This window comes from Pocillopora verrucosa, chromosome 4 (assembly GCF_036669915.1).
Source record: "Pocillopora verrucosa isolate sample1 chromosome 4, ASM3666991v2, whole genome shotgun sequence".
Taxonomy (NCBI): domain Eukaryota; kingdom Metazoa; phylum Cnidaria; class Anthozoa; order Scleractinia; family Pocilloporidae; genus Pocillopora; species Pocillopora verrucosa.
Window position 1 is genome coordinate 31,067,055 of NC_089315.1, and position 17,607 is coordinate 31,084,661.

Sequence of the window (17,607 nt, forward strand, 5' to 3'; positions counted from 1 at the left end):
AACCAATCTCTATCTTTTAACCATATTTGTGGGTAAAAATGAAATATAATGAGCTTACCCAGCAGTTAGCTAATAAATTTATTAGTGATTAAATGTTACAAGTTCATAATTTTTTTCATTGCAAACATACACTCTAAGAAATAAACTACAAAATTTAATAAAATGTCACAACTGCTGTTTTGCTCCAAAAGGAAGTTCATCTGTAGTCTGTTCACTAGTATCTGCATCACAAGCATCACTTGTAGATACTTGAGGTTCATTAGATCCAGGGTTAGAGCTGTGACGCAGATTTTGCATTGCCTGTGAAGTATGCAAAACAACTAACATTACAAATAGGGCACTAAATGTTTTTTTTCTGTCTTTGAAAACAAATAAGTACCACTTATTTTAGTCCAAGTGTTTAAAGAGTGCAAACATACCTTTTGGATGACTTTATGTGACTGAACTATTTCTTTGTAATTATTGAGTGAACTTCCCTTTGCAAGTTATCCACTCACCTGATAATAACCTGTGTGGTAGCCACTCAAGTACCAGGCCATTAACATACTGGCTAGTGCATCATTGTCATGAGAAACATCACTACTGTTTACTGGAGCTGGAGGAGGAGGCATAGGTGCATGTGGAAACTGTTGATAAAGAAGAAGTACTAACTGTAGAATTGACACATTTAAGTAAATTTGCGAATAACTAGACTTAAGACCTAGGCATACAGGTTTGTGATCTGACTGACAGAACATTACTGATTCTTGTCCTTAGGAAGGTTGGCACTTCTCCAATGTTTACTATCCCATCTATTTTTCCTTTCTGTTTGCTCTCAGTTGTAAATTAAAGGACATTCAATTCTACACACATTCTAGCTCTATTGGTAGATGGAAAAAGCCCTTGGTAGATGGCACAGGAAAGAGAGAGGAGTAAACTGAAGTAGAACTAAAGAAAAGGAACAATGTGGTTCACTCCTATGTTATACCATTAGTTGGACAACCCGGGTTCTAGTCCTGGCCAGGGCAAGGTGTTGTGCCCTTGAGACGTGTGGGAAAAAAAAATGCGAGGTCTGCTTTTAGGCTTGGCTAAATCTATATATTTAAGTTTGAAAATAGTGGGTCAAAAAAATCTTGAAAAAAAAAAAAAGATAAACAAGTAGCTATTACTCTATTATAACTTGCCATTCCTCACTGAATTTAGCACAGTTATTTCATAGATCCTGATGCTCTAAACACTTGTATGGGTTACAGTGCTGTTAATGATCTACTTACGGAGTTTGTAGGTACTGAGGGTTGTGATCCAACAGGAGGAAGGAGCACAGGGGGAACAGGAGGAGGAGGAGGACATGGTGTAAAGAAATTCATCTGAGAAAATGATTTAATAAATGGTAAATATAAGGAACAGTAGACAGTCAGTATTTGGAGTCATTTAAAGATCTCTCTTTCTCATTGGTGAATAAAAATGCAGTACTTTTCTCTTCTAATTCACTGAATACTTACAGGAAACTGATGGCTGGTAAATGGGGCTCCTGACACAGGGTATCTTTGGTCAGTTAAGTAAGGATGATGATGATTGTGATGGTGGGGGCGTACTTGGCGCGACGAGTGTGAAGGCCTCAGTGTTGATAGGTCTACATCTTGTCTGAATAGTAAACATTGAAGCTTATAAACTCAACCAGTGCTACTTTACTTTTCGCTTGGTAAAACTTTGATACTGGAGTCTTTTTCAAAACTAATACAAACATGATGGTTCTAACCTTTGTCTGGATCTGAGGAAAGTGACCTTGCAAGTGTATGGTGTTGGAAAAGAGTTAATAACTGCTTCATGTAGGTGCTGACTTGGTTGTTCTGGAGCTAGACACAAGTCACTTACTTGCCATCTGATGGGTGACTGGCCCCCAGTACTCCAGTCCATTTCATTATCACCACTCTAACAAACAATCACAACGAGAGTTATATTGAACTAGAAAATGTAGAGCACTGTGTACCATCAGTAAACTCAAAACTATGGTTAACAATTACATTTTGTTCAAGGGAAGCCAGCTGAGCACAATGATGTCCACTTTGTCTGGGAGACTTAAAATCTCTTTTGGATGGTGGCAAAAGATCATCTAAGTTCTTTTCTTCTTCATTACCATAGCCAGAAAACCTGACTACACAAGTATTGGAACTGCCATCAAGCGAGATTACCACTGCATTATAAATCTGTTCATCTTCAGAGTAAAAAGCCCGGCATTTGTCACCAACATGCCACTGAAAGAAAAGTTTAATACATCAAATTTACACTTAAATGTATATAAGATTCATTTCTCAAACTCTAAATGATATAACATTTTTTACATATCAAAAACTTTATCAAATGCATTTGTACCTCCTAGTGTTAGGATGGGTTACTCTACTAGTTCTGTTGGAACTCACACATGGATATTGAGACTTGACATTAAGTTATAACTGACTCCATCTCCATTGTCATAACAAAGTTAGCACAGGAGTATTTAATTCTCCCTACCAAAATTGAATTTCTTGCTTTTCTAACATTTGTCCCAACTTTACCTACCCTAAGATTGTCTAAAAAAGTCTAAGAAATCATCCCTTGCACTTCTAAACATTTCCTAATTACTATTTCTTTCTTAGCATTCACAAAATAATTTTCAAAACTAACTCTTGCCTCAATTGTCTGCCCTGTTGTTTTATTCTTGTCCTTTTTCTTTGAGGACTGTTGTTTCCTAAAAAGTAAAGTTTGGAAGAAATAATATGTGCAACACTTAACATAGAATGAGGAATCCTCTGAAACAACACAGGTGTTTAGGAACATCCTGAAGGAGTTTAAATGCAACTGGATGAATTTCAAAGATTATCAAAAGCCTTAGTTAGCAACTTGTTAATAGCTCTCTACTTTAGGAGCAACTTCAGCTGTTATTGTTGATATCATTCTCACAGTTTTACATATTTTCTAAACAGAGTTTTCATCTCTCCCCTGATGATGAAAACAGAATTTCTACAATTTTTTAACTTGTACCTGTTTTTACCACCATTCTTTCCTTTTGTGCCACTATTCTTCCCTCCATTCTAGTTGATGAAACAGTCATTAAAAAAGGGATATTACTGAACAACATGCCATACATTAAAATCACAGGCAGAAAAGAAGAACATTGTTAACAGAAAAACCAATGAAACTTAGATGTATAGCAAATTATAAAACTAAATATTAGTAATTTTACCCATTATAACTGAGAGGTTAAAATCAAGCTGAGCAGAGAAAAGTAATCTTAAGAATTTATGAACACTTGCAACGAAGTAATAAGTTAAGGCTTCCCACTGTCATAGAGAAAGTAAAGAACAACTTGCAAATACCTTAATAGCATTTATTGCTCGATCGTATGCCTCTATTAGTGCGGTGTCATCCCAGATGTCTGACGTGTCAGCCTGCTAGAAAAGTTGTCAACAAACTCAAAGATTTTAGGACACATTCTCAAAACTAAGTCTCTTTCACTAACCGTAGACGATCTATGACTAAACATTTCTGGAATAAACGTTTACGGTTTGCATTGGTGATGTGGATCTAGGTATGAATTATAAGGCTTCCAAAGGTATTTTCTTCGAGTTAAGGAGAAAAAAAATATGGTTGTATTCTGTCAAATAGCCAGGGCATTAAAGATGGTCAAACAAAATTGCATCCAGTGCTGGTATCAGCTGACGGCTGTGTTGTAACATCTGTGTTTGAGACGGTAGCCTTGAATATACAATTGTTTCTGAAGAGATGTAAAATCACTCAAAATAAAATATTAACATAATAGACCTAAAGTCCCGAAGATTGTTTAAAACGTCGCGCTTTCATACCTCGCCAACTCTGAAAATTACATCTCCACTCTTGGCCGCCATTTTACAATGACTTCAGTACCAAGCCTCGCGCAACAGTTAGTTATTGGGAAAACTTGGGAAAACTGGCTCTAGCAGCACGTGGACTCGCTAGACTGCGAGCTATTATTTTCTCATTTTGCCACTCAGCTTTCTGAGATTTTGCTTTGATGTTCACCGTCATCCTCAACTAATGTGGGTATTACTTAAGGTGGTGAGGATCTGGTAATAACAGTTGGTCATATATGTGATTGTCCGGGTTAGGGTATCATGGGTAGCTCTGAGAAGGTTCGTTGTACAAGAAAGTGACGAAGTTTTAACCAGTTTCACCGGTCTTCATCATCAAGAAGAACCGTCAGTTAATGTTCACAACTCCCGAAAGTCATGTGGCCTAAAGTCATGTGGCCTGGAACCTGAGTCACGTCAACCGAAATTTTAGTCATGTTACTTTTCACTTCAGGCGACACGACTAAGATTTCGGGAGACGAGACTAACGTTCCGGGCAAATTGACTTTCCTCTTCCTTAGCTGTCATGCAAAATAGCAAAATTGTAGCAGCAACGGTAGTACTCCATTGCAGACAATTTAATAGTATTATAATAATGTGATATCAGCTTTGTATAACTGTTCTCAATTCTGTTTTTCTGCAAGATTTTTTTATAATTACAGAATAGAAAAATACAATGGTATTGTTCAAGATGTCCAAACAACTACCGTATTTATTCGCCTATAAGCCGAGCGATTTTTCCAACAAATTAAACTGAGAACAGGTAAATTCTCGCCAAGGTAGGGGGTTCGGCTTATAGCCGAGTATTTTCGCCAAAAAAAATTTACGGGTGCTTAACAAGATTCGAAATTTGACAACATGAAAAACTGGCCAATCAGAAGCGGTCATTCCCACGGTTTGTGTAAACATTGCAACACGATCTGACAGATATCAGCTGATCGAAGCTTTTCATTGTTTTAAAGAAACGAAAGACTTACCTTGACTCCTTTTCTCTGAAAACCAGTCCAGTAGTGTTTGATCCAATTCAGGATACTTTGGCGAAAAGCAGCCCATCGTCTTTCGCTTTGCTGACATTTTAAGCTCACCATTAAACAGGTTCGCTTGATCTTTTCGCCAGCGACGCACCATCGATTCACTGATTCCGTAATCTCTAGCGATCTAGAATGATCTATGTTTATTCACAACCTACTTTTTGGTTGCATGTTTCCCGAGAGGGAAGCTCCTTTTGTTTTCGGTTTATGTTAATTCATCTCAGTTCACGACACGCGTGGAGTACTTTGCAATTATTAGGTCTCGGCTTATAGCCGAATGTTTTGTGTTTATTTTTTATTTCAATGCAACAGCTGCTGACATGAAAAAGTTTAGGGTCTCGGCTTATAGCCGAGATCGGCTTATAGGCGAATAAATACGGTATTTTGAGCAATCCTTCCCCCCTCAACAGGCTTGAAAGACTAGTTCCACTAGCTGATTTGCTTTAGCATAGCAAAGATAATAAGTCTTAGTGAGATTACTAGATCCTCAAGGCTATAGGGTGAGTCTGCACGGGGTACATGAACAAATGCCACAGTGCCCCTGCCATGTCCAAGATGAAGAGATTTGTAGTACGAATAATCACACAAGAACCTGAGAATGGAAAGCAAAAATACACATGATTAATACATCAACACTACAGAGCTGACAAATCATTTTCCAATGCTGTTAATGTTTCTGCAAACACCAAACAAAAAAAAATATTAACCTTCCTGCATCATCAGAAGTTCCTACAAGACATGGGCTTTTAGCTGTCATCACTTCAGAGCACAGTCTGTCCAAATCAAGAGAAGTAAACAGGCACTCCTCTCCTCCTGAACAAATCACATTTATTTTAGTATCATGAGGTATCACAACTGAAACATTTACAATCTGTGCAGACACAAAGCAAACTTTTTAAGGCCTCCATAGCTATTTGCTGACTCACCAGAGAAGCAGAAGAGGACAAGGAAGCCTGATTCTAGGGGTGATCTCAAGGATGAAGGCAGTGGAGGGGGGTTGGGGGGCAGAGGCACTGTCATAGGAACATACTGAAAAGTCAGGCTTTTGGTGAGAACAGCTGTCAACCCTTTTTGTTGTCTGCAGTCAACTTAAAGAGGAAGAACTACTCACCATCAACACAGCAGCCTTTTTCACATTTTTTGCCACTCTCATCAGGTCTGTCGTAGCCATAGTTATGACCACACATCTCCAGTTGAATGCTGTCTGCAAGACCATGGACACCCACATGTACACAGAGCTGATAAAGGGAGGAAAATCAGTGCTTTAAGTTACCCAGTTTTGACATCAATGCTACAATGGTGTAAATAGGGTTGGGTATGGGTGGGGATCCCCAGGGGCATGCAATATCTCTTTATAAAGAAAATATGATAATATATATCTTCACTGTGATAACAGTGATCTTTAGCATTATTGTCATCATCATCATCATTACTGTCATAATTTCTTTCCTGAAGCAGAGTTGTTGCACTGTCCTATTCTACATCCTCTTATTCATCAAATTATCTAAAATCCTCACTATATTTGAGGTCAACCCTCTGCATGCCAAGAAGAGGTATCTTCTAATGATGATAAAGATCTCTGAAGTTACCTTGGGTTTTACTTCATTCCATAACTGAGGAACCTGTTCATCCACTGCATTGTACTCCACAGGAATCTCCTTTATCACCAAATTGACTTCTTCTGCAAGATCAGTGTTTGGTAATTCCTAAGATGTTAAAACAGATTTACTGAACATGGAGATCTCTACTGTCACAGTCTGAATATGGCCAAAATCACATAAACTATATGTAAGTATAGGAATAATAAACAGTATGATAAAAGGAGCATTTAAAAGCATCATGGTGTACCTTGACAGCCTCCCAACTGGTATTAACTTGATGCAAACCAAATGGACCAAACCCTGCCAGATAATAGAAACACAAAATGATAGTGACCCTTATTAGTAAAAATAAAATTGCCACAACTGTTTACTAACATGAGGCCCTAACTTTGGAGAGATTCTGGGTAGACACCATACTTTAAAAATTTTCCTTCAATAAGCCAAAGCTCTTGTAAATAAATTCAATTTTTTTAAATGGATCTATCTTAAAACATGCACGCATTATCCTGAACCCGAATATTTACATAACCCTTCTATTCCGAGTCGGCCAGCGATTATCAATTAAAATCCATAGGTCACCACCAATTTTTTTCAAAATCACAACTATATAATGTCATACGAGTAATCGTAACCTGGTAGAAAAAAATAGCCCGGAAAGGTTTCTGCATAACCCCACACTATTCTGAAACAAAGTATTTGTCCCAGTCCAAGTCCTTTTTAGTTTTCATTTGCTTTTATTAAATACCTGTATGCATAATCAAGCAAGGCTTCATACAGAATTCTAGTACACATACCTTTGCGAAGCAATTTTTAAGTGGGAAAAACGATCGATCTGGTAGCAAATCATAACATGTGCCTCACCTGTTACTAAAACCGTGGCTTTCTCTACGGCCATGTTGACAAGTGTGACCGGCTGAAAACTGAGAAGGAATAACGCAAAATTCGTACCCAGTCTCTCATCCAAGCCTCTTCCAAGATGGCGGGTCGAGGTCGAGGAAGAGGCAGAGGACGAGGATTTTCCTTTGACGTAGGAGTCATTGGCTTTAAGCGTGGGGAAGCTTTACCCGCTACAATACAACAGCCTCCTCCACTTTACCCGGTTGGTGAATTTGTTGTGTCTTTCTTACATTGAAATTACACCGATAATTAATTCAATCATAACGGGGTTCGGGCTCTTGTATTGTTAAGGAATGGTTATCGAGGCCATTTGTAAGGTCTGCGTCAGACACACTCTCCACTCCCATTCACTTCCATCTCGCTGCCCCACACTTAGTCTGCAATATACTACACAGCTGCCTATTTCTCTTATTTTTACCATTTCCTTGACTTTGCTCTATTTTCCCGGCCGAACGCTGTGATGATGACGATGATGATGACGATGATGATGACAACGATACCTATATCACCTGATCTCTGAATATTTTAGCCTTTAGATGTCAAACCATTGCCATTAAGACAGACAGATGCCGATGAATACATGCTTGCATTGAAACAAGAATTAAGAGGGTGTATGCGTGAACTACCTTATTTCGTGAAAGCAGAAATTAAGTCCAAAGGTAAGAGGCAGTTTTTTCGAATTTCGCTCCTTTTTTATTCAGTAAAAATCATAAGCAGATTTGGAATAAAACACTCCATCAAATGACCTCGGAAACATGATTGTCTCTTTGGCTGTTTAAAATTGTCTAATCTGAATTTCAGATCTTTTTTTACAAAAAATAATAGGTTTCTGGCGTTTTTCTTTTTCCACATCAGATATTGAGAGGTTTTCAGACAGATACAGAGAAAAGAAAAAGGAAGAATTAGAGTGGCAACCAGGTAAAGGCAATTTTCATAGGGTTTTAGGTTTAATGGTGCATGCAAGTATACAAGAATATTTATTTTGGAAATATATGATCATCAACAAAATTTGTCTCTTTCATTCCAGACTGGAGATTATTTCCAAATGAGTTAAAAATAAGAGTGAAAAAACACAGGAATCCTAGCAATGCAAGTATGAATAATTTAAATCCTAATCAGAAACAGTCCTCAAATTAGCCATTCTCACTTATGCCAGCCCTTTCCTCTCATTATTTTCTCTTCACTTCCAAGATCTGGGATTTAATTTTCTCAACTCGTGAACCAATCCTTTGTTGTTGGTCAAGAAAAAGACTTAAGTTGTACATCTAAACATCTTTAACTTTTGATGACACTGATTCTCAACACTTTTTCACTTCACTTTATATGATATTGAAAAGCATTCAATTTATATGTTATTTGGTAGGGTATTGTTAAATCCTAATACAAGAAAAAATATGACTGATTTAAAAGAAACATCTCTATGGGATTTTTTTTTTTTTTACCTTTGTGGAAGGACCAAGAATTGGCAAACCAGTTAAAAAGAATAGTGTTGGTGTGGAGGCTTTGAAGCAGCTTGAGGTACCAAAAATTTAAAATATAAATTCTTCTGTGTGTTTGTTGACTTATTTGTATACCTGGTTCTTAGCATTTAGAATGAATGGAAACATTTAAGAGGATAAAGTGTTATCTAGACTCACGGTAAAAAATGGTTCCATTTTTAAAAATTATTATAGCGGAGCTTGCAGAGCATAGCCCCATAATTATACAAAATAGTAGTAACCCATCAAGCTGAAAAAATTTGGATGTATGACCATACGACCATACAAGGTGCTACTTTTAACATGCGTGGTCAACTGTACCGTAGGCACGCCAACACCACAGCTTTGTTCAGTAGCCCAGTGGTCAGTGCACTGGGCTCTGAGTCGGATGATACAGGTTCTAGTCCTGGCCAGGGCAAGGCGTTGTGCCCTTGAGACATGCGGGAAAAAAAATGCAAGGTCCACTTTTAGGCTTGGCTAAATCTATATATTAATTAATTCAAAAAGTTACCTTCTGCTTTCATGGCAGGTGATTATTGTTATTGGGCAAATAGACTCACCATGCAGTACTTATGCCACATAAACATTGCTTATTGGAAGGAAATTTCACCAATTTGTTAGGGGGGGGGGAGGTAAAGTTATGGTGATTTAATTGATTCTGCATCTACATTGCCTCTCCAGGAAATGGTCCAGAAAGAGGGTGATAATGATCAAGCTAATGATCAAGAGGAAGAAGGAACAGAAGGAGAAAGTGGCGAGGAAGAACTGGAATATGACGAAGAAGAACAGGAAGAGGTAAAAAAAATAATCAACACTTGAAGCATATTTGTTTTCTTTTATCTTCACCATAACAAAAAATCATTTTTGGATGGTATGGGTTTTCATGAAAAGATAGTGGTAGGAGGAGAAAAATGTTAAGGAACAGGTTTATTTCCACATCTGAATAAAACATAGCTTAGGCCATTGAAATTTAGTCTGATGGTTCTACTTACTAATAGAGGGTGTAGAATTCTCTGATTTAAATGCTTAATGAACACACTTTGCCAAGCAATAGCTGATGCAAGCTTGAACAAAACTAAATATCTGCCTGAAGAGTTCACTTCTCAAAGAAGTGTAGTACACACCCCTTTAATAAAACATACTGAGCCATATCTCAAGTAGATACCACTGACTGACTGGGTTTTACATTTTCTAAATCTTGCAGGAAAATGATTACTTGGTGTCACACTTTGATGATGATGAAGATGCCTTTATGGATGATGATGACATGGATGAAGGGCCAATCTACTGATGCTTAACATCATGAAGTGAAAGAAGAAAGCAATTGGGGACAGCTTGTTTAGCTGACCTGTCCAGCCAATTGAGATTGTAATAGATTAAAAAGAGGCCAGGAGGGAGAGGCATGCATCTTCACAAATGACTCGACAAAGGATTGACAATGGGCTCAACTGGAAATCAAGTGAAGGAAAAGCACAGTTGGTATTGTGTTACTACTGCTCTTTCACATAAAAAAGTCTTCTATCCCTTTCTGAGGATTCATTTTTACATGGCTCAATGACTGCACAGTATCTTAATGATCAATCAGAAAATGATAGATGGCAATCTTTATAAAGAAGAAGGAAAGTCACGAATACCAAGTATACAATTTGCGTACAATGCACCAGAAGATTTTGGACTATGGCAAATAAAAGGTGGTTGAATGTATGAAAACCAATGATAAAGAACTGATGGAAATGTCTTTTAAAAAACAAATCATCTGATAAAAGGAAAGGAGAAGCATTGATCTTGCCTATGTTGTGGAAAAGTGATGACTGAACTCACTAATTTTTTCTTACACCTTTTGTCTTTGATGCTATTTGGCATTCAGAGTTCTACGGCGTGTTCAAGTTGATTGCCCTTGCATAACACAGCTGCTGGTCTGTAGGAGAGTACTGAATTGCTTTGTCAATTATATAGAGATTGTCAATCTCTACATTGGTTTTCAATCCATTATTTCCACTCCACCATGTTCCAATTTGAGTTTTTCCACTCATTCCATCATAGGAACTTCCCCCTTCCACAGAGTTGTCTTTTTTACCATTGACAAATATTTTTCTGAGGAGATTAACAAGATTGGTGTAACTAAAATTAATAGTTATTTCTCAGTTAAAACAAGTTCCTTTTCTTGTAGACTTGACAAGGACTTTCTGGTATAATAAACAAATATAAATAATTATCAATTGACCAATTTGGCTCTCGCTTGCTTTTAATGAAAAGAATTCCTGTAAAGAAAATTCTGCCATGAGGGCCTTGCCCACTGTACAAGCAGGGGCCAGAAAAGCTGCACAGCCCAGCATACTAAAAAAGAGGAAAGAGGAAAGGAAGGAAGAGAACAAGTAGTTGTCACGTGACAAAGTGTTTATAAAGTGAGCATAGAGCATCTATCTCACCGCATTCCATTAGCTTTAGTCCAAGTCCATGTGATGTGGTACCATCTTCCATATTCAAGTGCATCTTTTCCCATAAGGTCATTTGTATAGAATCCAAACACAACATTCTGGAGAGTGCAATCCATTAACAAAAGAAAAAAATACATTTTTTTTTCAATTGGGCAAATTTAAGTCACAAAGCAAATAGTAAAGGAATCTGAAACCTTCCTCTTGGTCATCATTTTACACAGAGAAGCTTTCTAATGGCAATTTTAAAACAAACATTATTTATCTTGAGGGTTAATTCGTGGATATCTTTCATGGTGAGCCTACTAGTTATGGTTCTTTTTTATTCATGTATCTTTGCCCACTTGGCATAACATCAACATGAGAAAAAAACAATAGAGGTTTCACTCAAAACGGCTACTTTGCTGTTGCAAAGAGGTGTGGCTGTCAGATTATACCTTGTTTTTCAATCCGAGGTGAAAGCCCTTATTTTTTGCTGCTTCTCCATCTCCAAGTACAAGAACCTCTTTGTTAATTCCTAGAATGCCATCATCGTGAGACCTAAGTAAGGCCATAACAGACCATTCATCACCACTCCAGAAATCCACTGGGATGCCATGTAAATTGATGTATTCCAGGCCTTTGAGCCATACTGCTTGACCCATTACACTGGTGATATATTGAGTGATGTTTTGCCCTCCAGCATTACCTAGGTACTCTAAGATTAGAGATATAGATGTCTTTATCCTAAATGATGTGTTACAGTAATTCCATATTTATTTTAATTGAAATCCATTACCATTTTGCATTTTTTTGTATGTTGATTACTGAACCTTTCACATTGTCATTAATTTAGTATTCATATTCTTCACACTGATCTCTTTACATTTCTTATGGTTCTGTCAGGAGAAGTTGTTTGACAATCAGAAGCTGCTTAAATTGGTGATTCAAGGGTGATACTGTGAGAAGGAAGGAGAAGTTATAAGCCAGTCACTTTTAGGAAGTCAGTTATTTTAACAAAAGTAGAGAACATTTGCAATGTAACAGAACTTACATAGTATCTATTACACTTGCTAGCAAACACCTCTTTATGCGCTTCCTGGGTTCTAATCACTGAAGAGTCATGTAAGGTCTTCACAACTTACATCTTACTGCACAGAATTGAAGGATATGTTTTTACCATTAGATTTACCTGTAGTGATATTATTTAAGGTTGTGTTAGGACTGAGATTTACATCCAGATTTCCATTAAACTGTAACAGCAGGCCAAATGTTGAGCTTTTAAAAGCTTCATGGTTTATCTGTGGTACATTCAGCCCTTCACACACACCTCCCTGATATACCAGCTTCTGCCAGCCTAGTTTAGTGCAAACCTACAGCATGTTTGAGTGATTGTTAGTGAATTTTGCCAAATTATATTTTGTCCTTAAGAGGTCACTACACTTACTTCACTTTCAGAAATATTCTGTAATTAACCTTTTATGACTGATATATATTCCTAATTTTGATCATACAATCATGGATGCCGTTTAATTTTTTGGCCAAGACCAGAGAAGAGAAGTACCGGTACTGGTAATATTAAAAAAAAAAACATTAAAAAAAAAATTCGTGTTCTATTCACCTAAATCTCTTATGGTCTGCAACTACTTGACTGGACCCATCAATTTATAAATCAGATTATTTGTTATTTTGAGTTAATGAAAAAACATTCAGTAACTACCTGAAGAAATCCTGATATAAACCTAACTGAGCCATGATCACTTGCATTTTCACATCTGAAAAGGATACAGAGACAACAAACATCACATGGTTCCACCAGAGAATAATAAAGACTAATTATGTTGTGATGATATTTCATCCACACTTATCAGTAAAAGGACCTACCTCAAAGTGGTCTGATTCGAGGTGTTCAATAATGACCCTGGTGGGCCATGCTGTCCAGGTTCTCCTTTTGTTCCTTTTGTACCAGTAGCACCCTGAATCCCTTCAGACCCATTCTATCCAAAAAGTGTATATACCAACAGTTTACTTCCAGATGATTTTTCATGTTCACACTACTTCAACACACCACTCTTATTAGTGTTTGCATTACATTTCCCTGCATGCAAGTTAGGAGAACTTTTAATTAAATAAAAAATTAAAATCGACAATTTTGCATGAAGTAAACCTTATACCTTCCCTGGTACTCCTTGAATGCCTGGTTCACCTTTCTGGGTAGAAAAATTTAAAATAATTAAAAAGAAAAAACCAGAAACTTAAAGTCATAAGGGGTGCATTAAATACAAGTAGATAGTGAATCACACTAATTCTGTTGAGACATTGATTGAATCTAATCCTAAATATTTTCTATATTCTTTTTTGTCAACAAACGGGTCAATATATTCAATTTACAATTTTTGTAAACTGAGGTGATATAAAATTGATTCATTACCTGCCCTTTGGTCCCATTTAGACCTGGATTTCCTGTCTTGCCTTTTATTCCCTCGTCTCCCTGTTCTCCTTTTTGTCCAGGAAGCCCAGTCATGTTTGCAGTTCCATTCTGATTTATAAAGACATGCAAACTTGTGAAGGGATCTGTTGTTATGCAATCCAAACTATCAACAGTTTCCAGTGTTAAAAATCAACCATACAATGTGATTGATGACATTGACAATAATGATGATGATTACCATAAATGTTGTTTGTCCTGGTGGCCCTGTTTCTCCTTTTTCTCCTTTACCACCTGCCTACAGTTGAGAAAATTATACCACAATGAATAATTTAAGTGACTACTATTAATATTAATTTACACAATGATGTAATGTTTTCCCACTTTTTAGACTTTCAAACGTTTTATGTAATTAACACTTATTTTGGAATAATGAGTGTCACTAACTAATCATTGAACATGAAGAAATTAATTTTAAAATCAAGTTATAGTTTTAATGAATTATGTTACTCACAGGTCCTTGACCTCCTTGATCCCCTTTCTTAAAAATTCAAACAGTTTTGAGTTAGTAATAATATTATACTGCTAATCTTATGTAATTTAAGTCGTTATTCATTATTAAAAAACACCAAATTTTGGAGTAAAATTGTCAAAATACCTCTCCTTTAGCAACAGAGACTCCAGACATATTCTACCAAAAGATGACAAAAAAAAATTATAAGTACTCAGATAGATTAGCTACTAAAGTAGGACGGCAAAAATCTAAGGTTACCAAGAGAAAGATCATTACTTACCAGTGCATTTTTTCCAATGAAGACTTGTTTTCCCTGACCTGGTTCAAAAATGATATCACCTTCTTCACCAGCTTTTAAAACCAGGCTGCCATCTTTAGTAACTATTTTTGGAGGATTCCTAAGACAGTGAACGAAATGAAGAAAAGTCACATCTATTATAATAAACAAGATTGTGCCCTGGAGATTAAGTTATGTGGAAACAACAGTAATTTGTCTATATTTTTTTCCCACACTGTGCGGGCATATTTATTTCTTACTGGTATGAGGAGAGTTTTTTTTTTGTCCTTTTTCGCTTTAGCCTTCATCCACTCGACCACTTTCCTAATAGTACATTCCTCACTGTTCTGAATGACTACGAAAAGTTTCCGTTCACAGTTGTGTGGTTCCATTACTGAAAGAGCAAGCTACATGTAGTACGATAGGAAGTTATCATGTTAATAAATATGGAGTTTGTGAACAACGCTATTCTGATCATGAACGCCCACTTCGTTTATTATGCGTCAAGGTAAACGAAGATTTGCATAATACTTAACCTACTTAAACCTGCAATTAGCTACAACAGTACACCTGGCACAAAGCAGACAAAGCTGTCTGTAGATCTCAAGAGCAGGCGTCATTCACATGTCATACAAGTGAAATCTTAACTTACCTTTCGTTGTTTTCTGCCAAACAACAGATTGCCATGTAAACAAATACGACAGGGAAAAGTTTATTAGCCATAATCGCGACCGATTTTAGCTCGATTTGTAACAGACAGCTGCAATCCAGGGGCGTTCTTACGGTATTTCGTTTTCACAGCAGGAAACACGAAATTTGACCTGTCCCCACTGGCAAAGATTGACGGGTCAAAAAGGATTAAAGGATATCCTCCGAGACATCTCTGCTTCCAAAATAAACAAGTCAGGATTTTTTGAGCTGCCAAATGAACTGTACGATGGTTTACTTTGGCACAATTAGAGAATTATATTCGGGTGGATAGATAACAGACATTCTCGCGCGCAATTCGCGTGCAAAGAAGCCCCAAATTGATGCGGGAACGAAATTGCGTGACTTCGGCTACCAAGGATAGGAATTCGCAAATAAATAAAAATATTTTCGTCATGCCGCAAGATTCCGGTATGAAAACTACTGCAGCTGAGATTTGAGTGCACTTATATCCGTGGGGCCTTGAATTTGACTGAGGAAGGAGGAGGGGAGAGCGCCACATAAAATAAGGAAAAACTCGTAAACAAAAGTTATGTTCTTTATTGCAGTATGAAAAAATAATCCAAAACCAGCAACTACGCTGAACTTGTCTGCAGGTCTCACTCTTAGTTCTAATTCACAAGGATATAAGCAAATGGATAAATCTTCAAAGGATTCGACATACCATAGCAATCAGTTTAGTTTGTTCTCTCTTGGTAAAAAACAGTTCACTTTTCTTCAGCAGAAAATCACAGGAGCTTAAAGGATGTAGTAATTTAGTCATTACATACAAAGTTGCATTCATGCAAAAAGTGGTTTGAATACCAGGTACTGATCAGGAAATGATCCCTCACTCCTATGCAAAAAAATTAATTTTTACAGGTTTTGGACAGATAGACAGATGTGTCCTAGAGCATTTGATCTCCTCTAGCAAAATGATTAGGCCATGATAAGGACACATTCAACATTTGTGAATCACTCTCTCTTTTTCTGCTTTGGTGGAGCCTCTGCTAACAGTGTTATGAAATTGATTACAAGCAGGATTGAGGAAACTGCTCCAGGTACAAAAACAACAGCAGGTTTTCCCAGCCAATAGAGTCCCTGCATTATCATTGCCATGATGATTAAAAGAATTACTATGCCTAAAAACTTTAAAGGCCTTGGTGCAGAATACAGAACAAGAGCACAGATTACTTCCAGGTAGCCAATAACAAGACAATACATGTCTGAGTTTACATCATGATGAAACCACACCTTCAAAGGATTTACCTTTGCCAGGTCAGCAAAATCACGTTTCTGGTGAGTTGAAAGAAAACACTGTCATAAATACCATGTTCTCCAAAGAAACATAACAACTAACCCATTAGAGGCATTCCAGAAGATTAATGACCCTACCCCCCAATTTGATATCTCTTTGAGCCACCTGAATTGGGGTTAATGAGGTGATTTGGTCTGACCAACTGAGTTGATAACGTAACTTAGCCGCTGTTGAGAGTTTCAAACCTGCCATTTTGAGCATTAGCCCTTCATCAGAGCAAATGAAGTTATTTCATTTAAAGTTACCTGAATTGGGCTGCAAAGGGTTTATACATGACAAAAGGTTTAATGTTAGAGCTAGGGACATGTGACATGTGATTTTACAGGATTACAAGATAAGGTGCAATCAGAAGTTTTCCTTTTAAAATGAGTGGCGCATGAAAAACTGTGTGAACGTCAGCTGTAAATTCAAGCGTGAAACAGGATCAAGACCCCCCCTCCTGCTGTTTGCTAATCCTGATTACTGATTTTTTAAACATTTGACATGAAAACCCTGCATGATTAAGAGAACCAGTTATGTGCAATCAAGGAAAAGAGGGGTGAACAACAAAGCGTGTACATTAAACACAAGCTGAAGAAGTAATACGCTTTGTATTTTGCAAGGGCTAAGTTTAATTAATGTAAACAAACGAAAAGCGATATCAGAAATCAGTTATTCACTGCTAAATATCAACTTGTACTCTTGTGTAAGTTTTGGAAACAACAGACTTCCACGATAGCAAAACTGCTCCTGAAGAGCTGGTATAGTGCTTATCAAAACCAAAACAACTCAAGGGGATTGTCTGAGATTCGCGTGATCGCTGTTCGGGTCGTGGAATAACAATTTTAATGAAAGCAGAAAGGGCTACTCAACATCAACAAGACGGTAAAGACGAGGGTAAGTGGTAAATTAATACGTAGCAATAAAACAAGAAGACATTAAAGCATAAGGTGTGAGTTTTAACTAAACTGTATTCCCTGTAAACGCAAGATAACTTAAATTTTAACAATCAGCACCTGAAACTTAAGGATCGAGCCTGCTTACCATTTGGTGGTGGACTTTAGGAGAAAGTTTGTCTGTGATTTTCGCGATGCCTGCGAGGCAGAAAGCAATCACAAGAAGCCCCGTGACAGTTTTC

At 37.1% G+C, this 17,607-nt stretch overlaps 4 protein-coding genes across 7 annotated transcripts; 1 reads left to right on the top strand and 3 right to left on the bottom strand.

Moving 5' to 3' along the window:
- Positions 1-64: 64 nt before the first annotated feature.
- LOC131790386 (survival motor neuron protein) lies at positions 65-3,886 on the bottom strand. Its single transcript, XM_059107593.2, has 10 exons — positions 3,822-3,886; positions 3,336-3,410; positions 3,001-3,050; positions 2,650-2,707; positions 2,004-2,234; positions 1,739-1,911; positions 1,482-1,623; positions 1,254-1,346; positions 498-626; positions 65-300 (listed from the first exon to the last, which is right to left on the bottom strand). Exons 1-10 carry the CDS (start codon positions 3,861-3,863, stop codon positions 166-168), a joined length of 1,128 nt encoding a protein of 375 aa, XP_058963576.2. The 5' UTR covers positions 3,864-3,886; the 3' UTR covers positions 65-165.
- A 228-nt stretch (positions 3,887-4,114) lies between these two features.
- Positions 4,115-7,419, bottom strand: LOC131790320 (pyroglutamyl-peptidase 1-like). 2 transcript variants are annotated; one of them, XM_066166179.1, is made up of 7 exons: positions 7,339-7,419; positions 6,725-6,777; positions 6,466-6,582; positions 5,988-6,114; positions 5,584-5,689; positions 5,257-5,468; positions 4,115-4,549 (listed from the first exon to the last, which is right to left on the bottom strand). In XM_066166179.1, the coding sequence occupies exons 1-6, from the start codon at positions 7,370-7,372 to the stop codon at positions 5,306-5,308; spliced, it is 600 nt and encodes a 199-aa protein (XP_066022276.1). In that variant the 5' UTR covers positions 7,373-7,419; the 3' UTR covers positions 4,115-4,549; positions 5,257-5,305. The 2 variants fall into 2 exon arrangements, with proteins under 2 accessions (XP_066022276.1, XP_058963496.2); XM_059107513.2 differs by lacking the exon at positions 4,115-4,549 and having other exon boundaries at positions 4,594-5,468.
- A 3-nt stretch (positions 7,420-7,422) lies between these two features.
- On the top strand, positions 7,423-10,199 carry LOC131790318 (DNA-directed RNA polymerase III subunit RPC7-like). Of its 2 annotated transcripts, XM_059107509.2 has the most exons (7): positions 7,423-7,576; positions 7,904-8,033; positions 8,230-8,292; positions 8,402-8,467; positions 8,828-8,892; positions 9,534-9,647; positions 10,057-10,199. In XM_059107509.2, exons 1-7 carry the CDS (start codon positions 7,454-7,456, stop codon positions 10,141-10,143), a joined length of 648 nt encoding a protein of 215 aa, XP_058963492.1. In that variant the 5' UTR covers positions 7,423-7,453; the 3' UTR covers positions 10,144-10,199. The 2 variants fall into 2 exon arrangements, with proteins under 2 accessions (XP_058963492.1, XP_058963494.1); XM_059107511.2 differs by lacking the exon at positions 8,402-8,467.
- Positions 10,200-10,723: 524 nt separating this feature from the next.
- Positions 10,724-15,394, bottom strand: LOC136280614 (uncharacterized). 2 transcript variants are annotated; one of them, XM_066166174.1, is made up of 13 exons: positions 15,138-15,394; positions 14,489-14,606; positions 14,353-14,385; positions 14,209-14,235; positions 13,936-13,992; positions 13,698-13,805; positions 13,441-13,476; positions 13,151-13,263; positions 12,987-13,041; positions 12,459-12,639; positions 11,725-11,984; positions 11,282-11,388; positions 10,724-10,946 (listed from the first exon to the last, which is right to left on the bottom strand). In XM_066166174.1, exons 1-13 carry the CDS (start codon positions 15,206-15,208, stop codon positions 10,724-10,726), a joined length of 1,389 nt encoding a protein of 462 aa, XP_066022271.1. In that variant the 5' UTR covers positions 15,209-15,394. The 2 variants fall into 2 exon arrangements, with proteins under 2 accessions (XP_066022271.1, XP_066022272.1); XM_066166175.1 differs by lacking the exon at positions 15,138-15,394 and adding an exon at positions 14,746-14,936.
- Between the last annotated feature and the right edge of the window lie 2,213 nt (positions 15,395-17,607).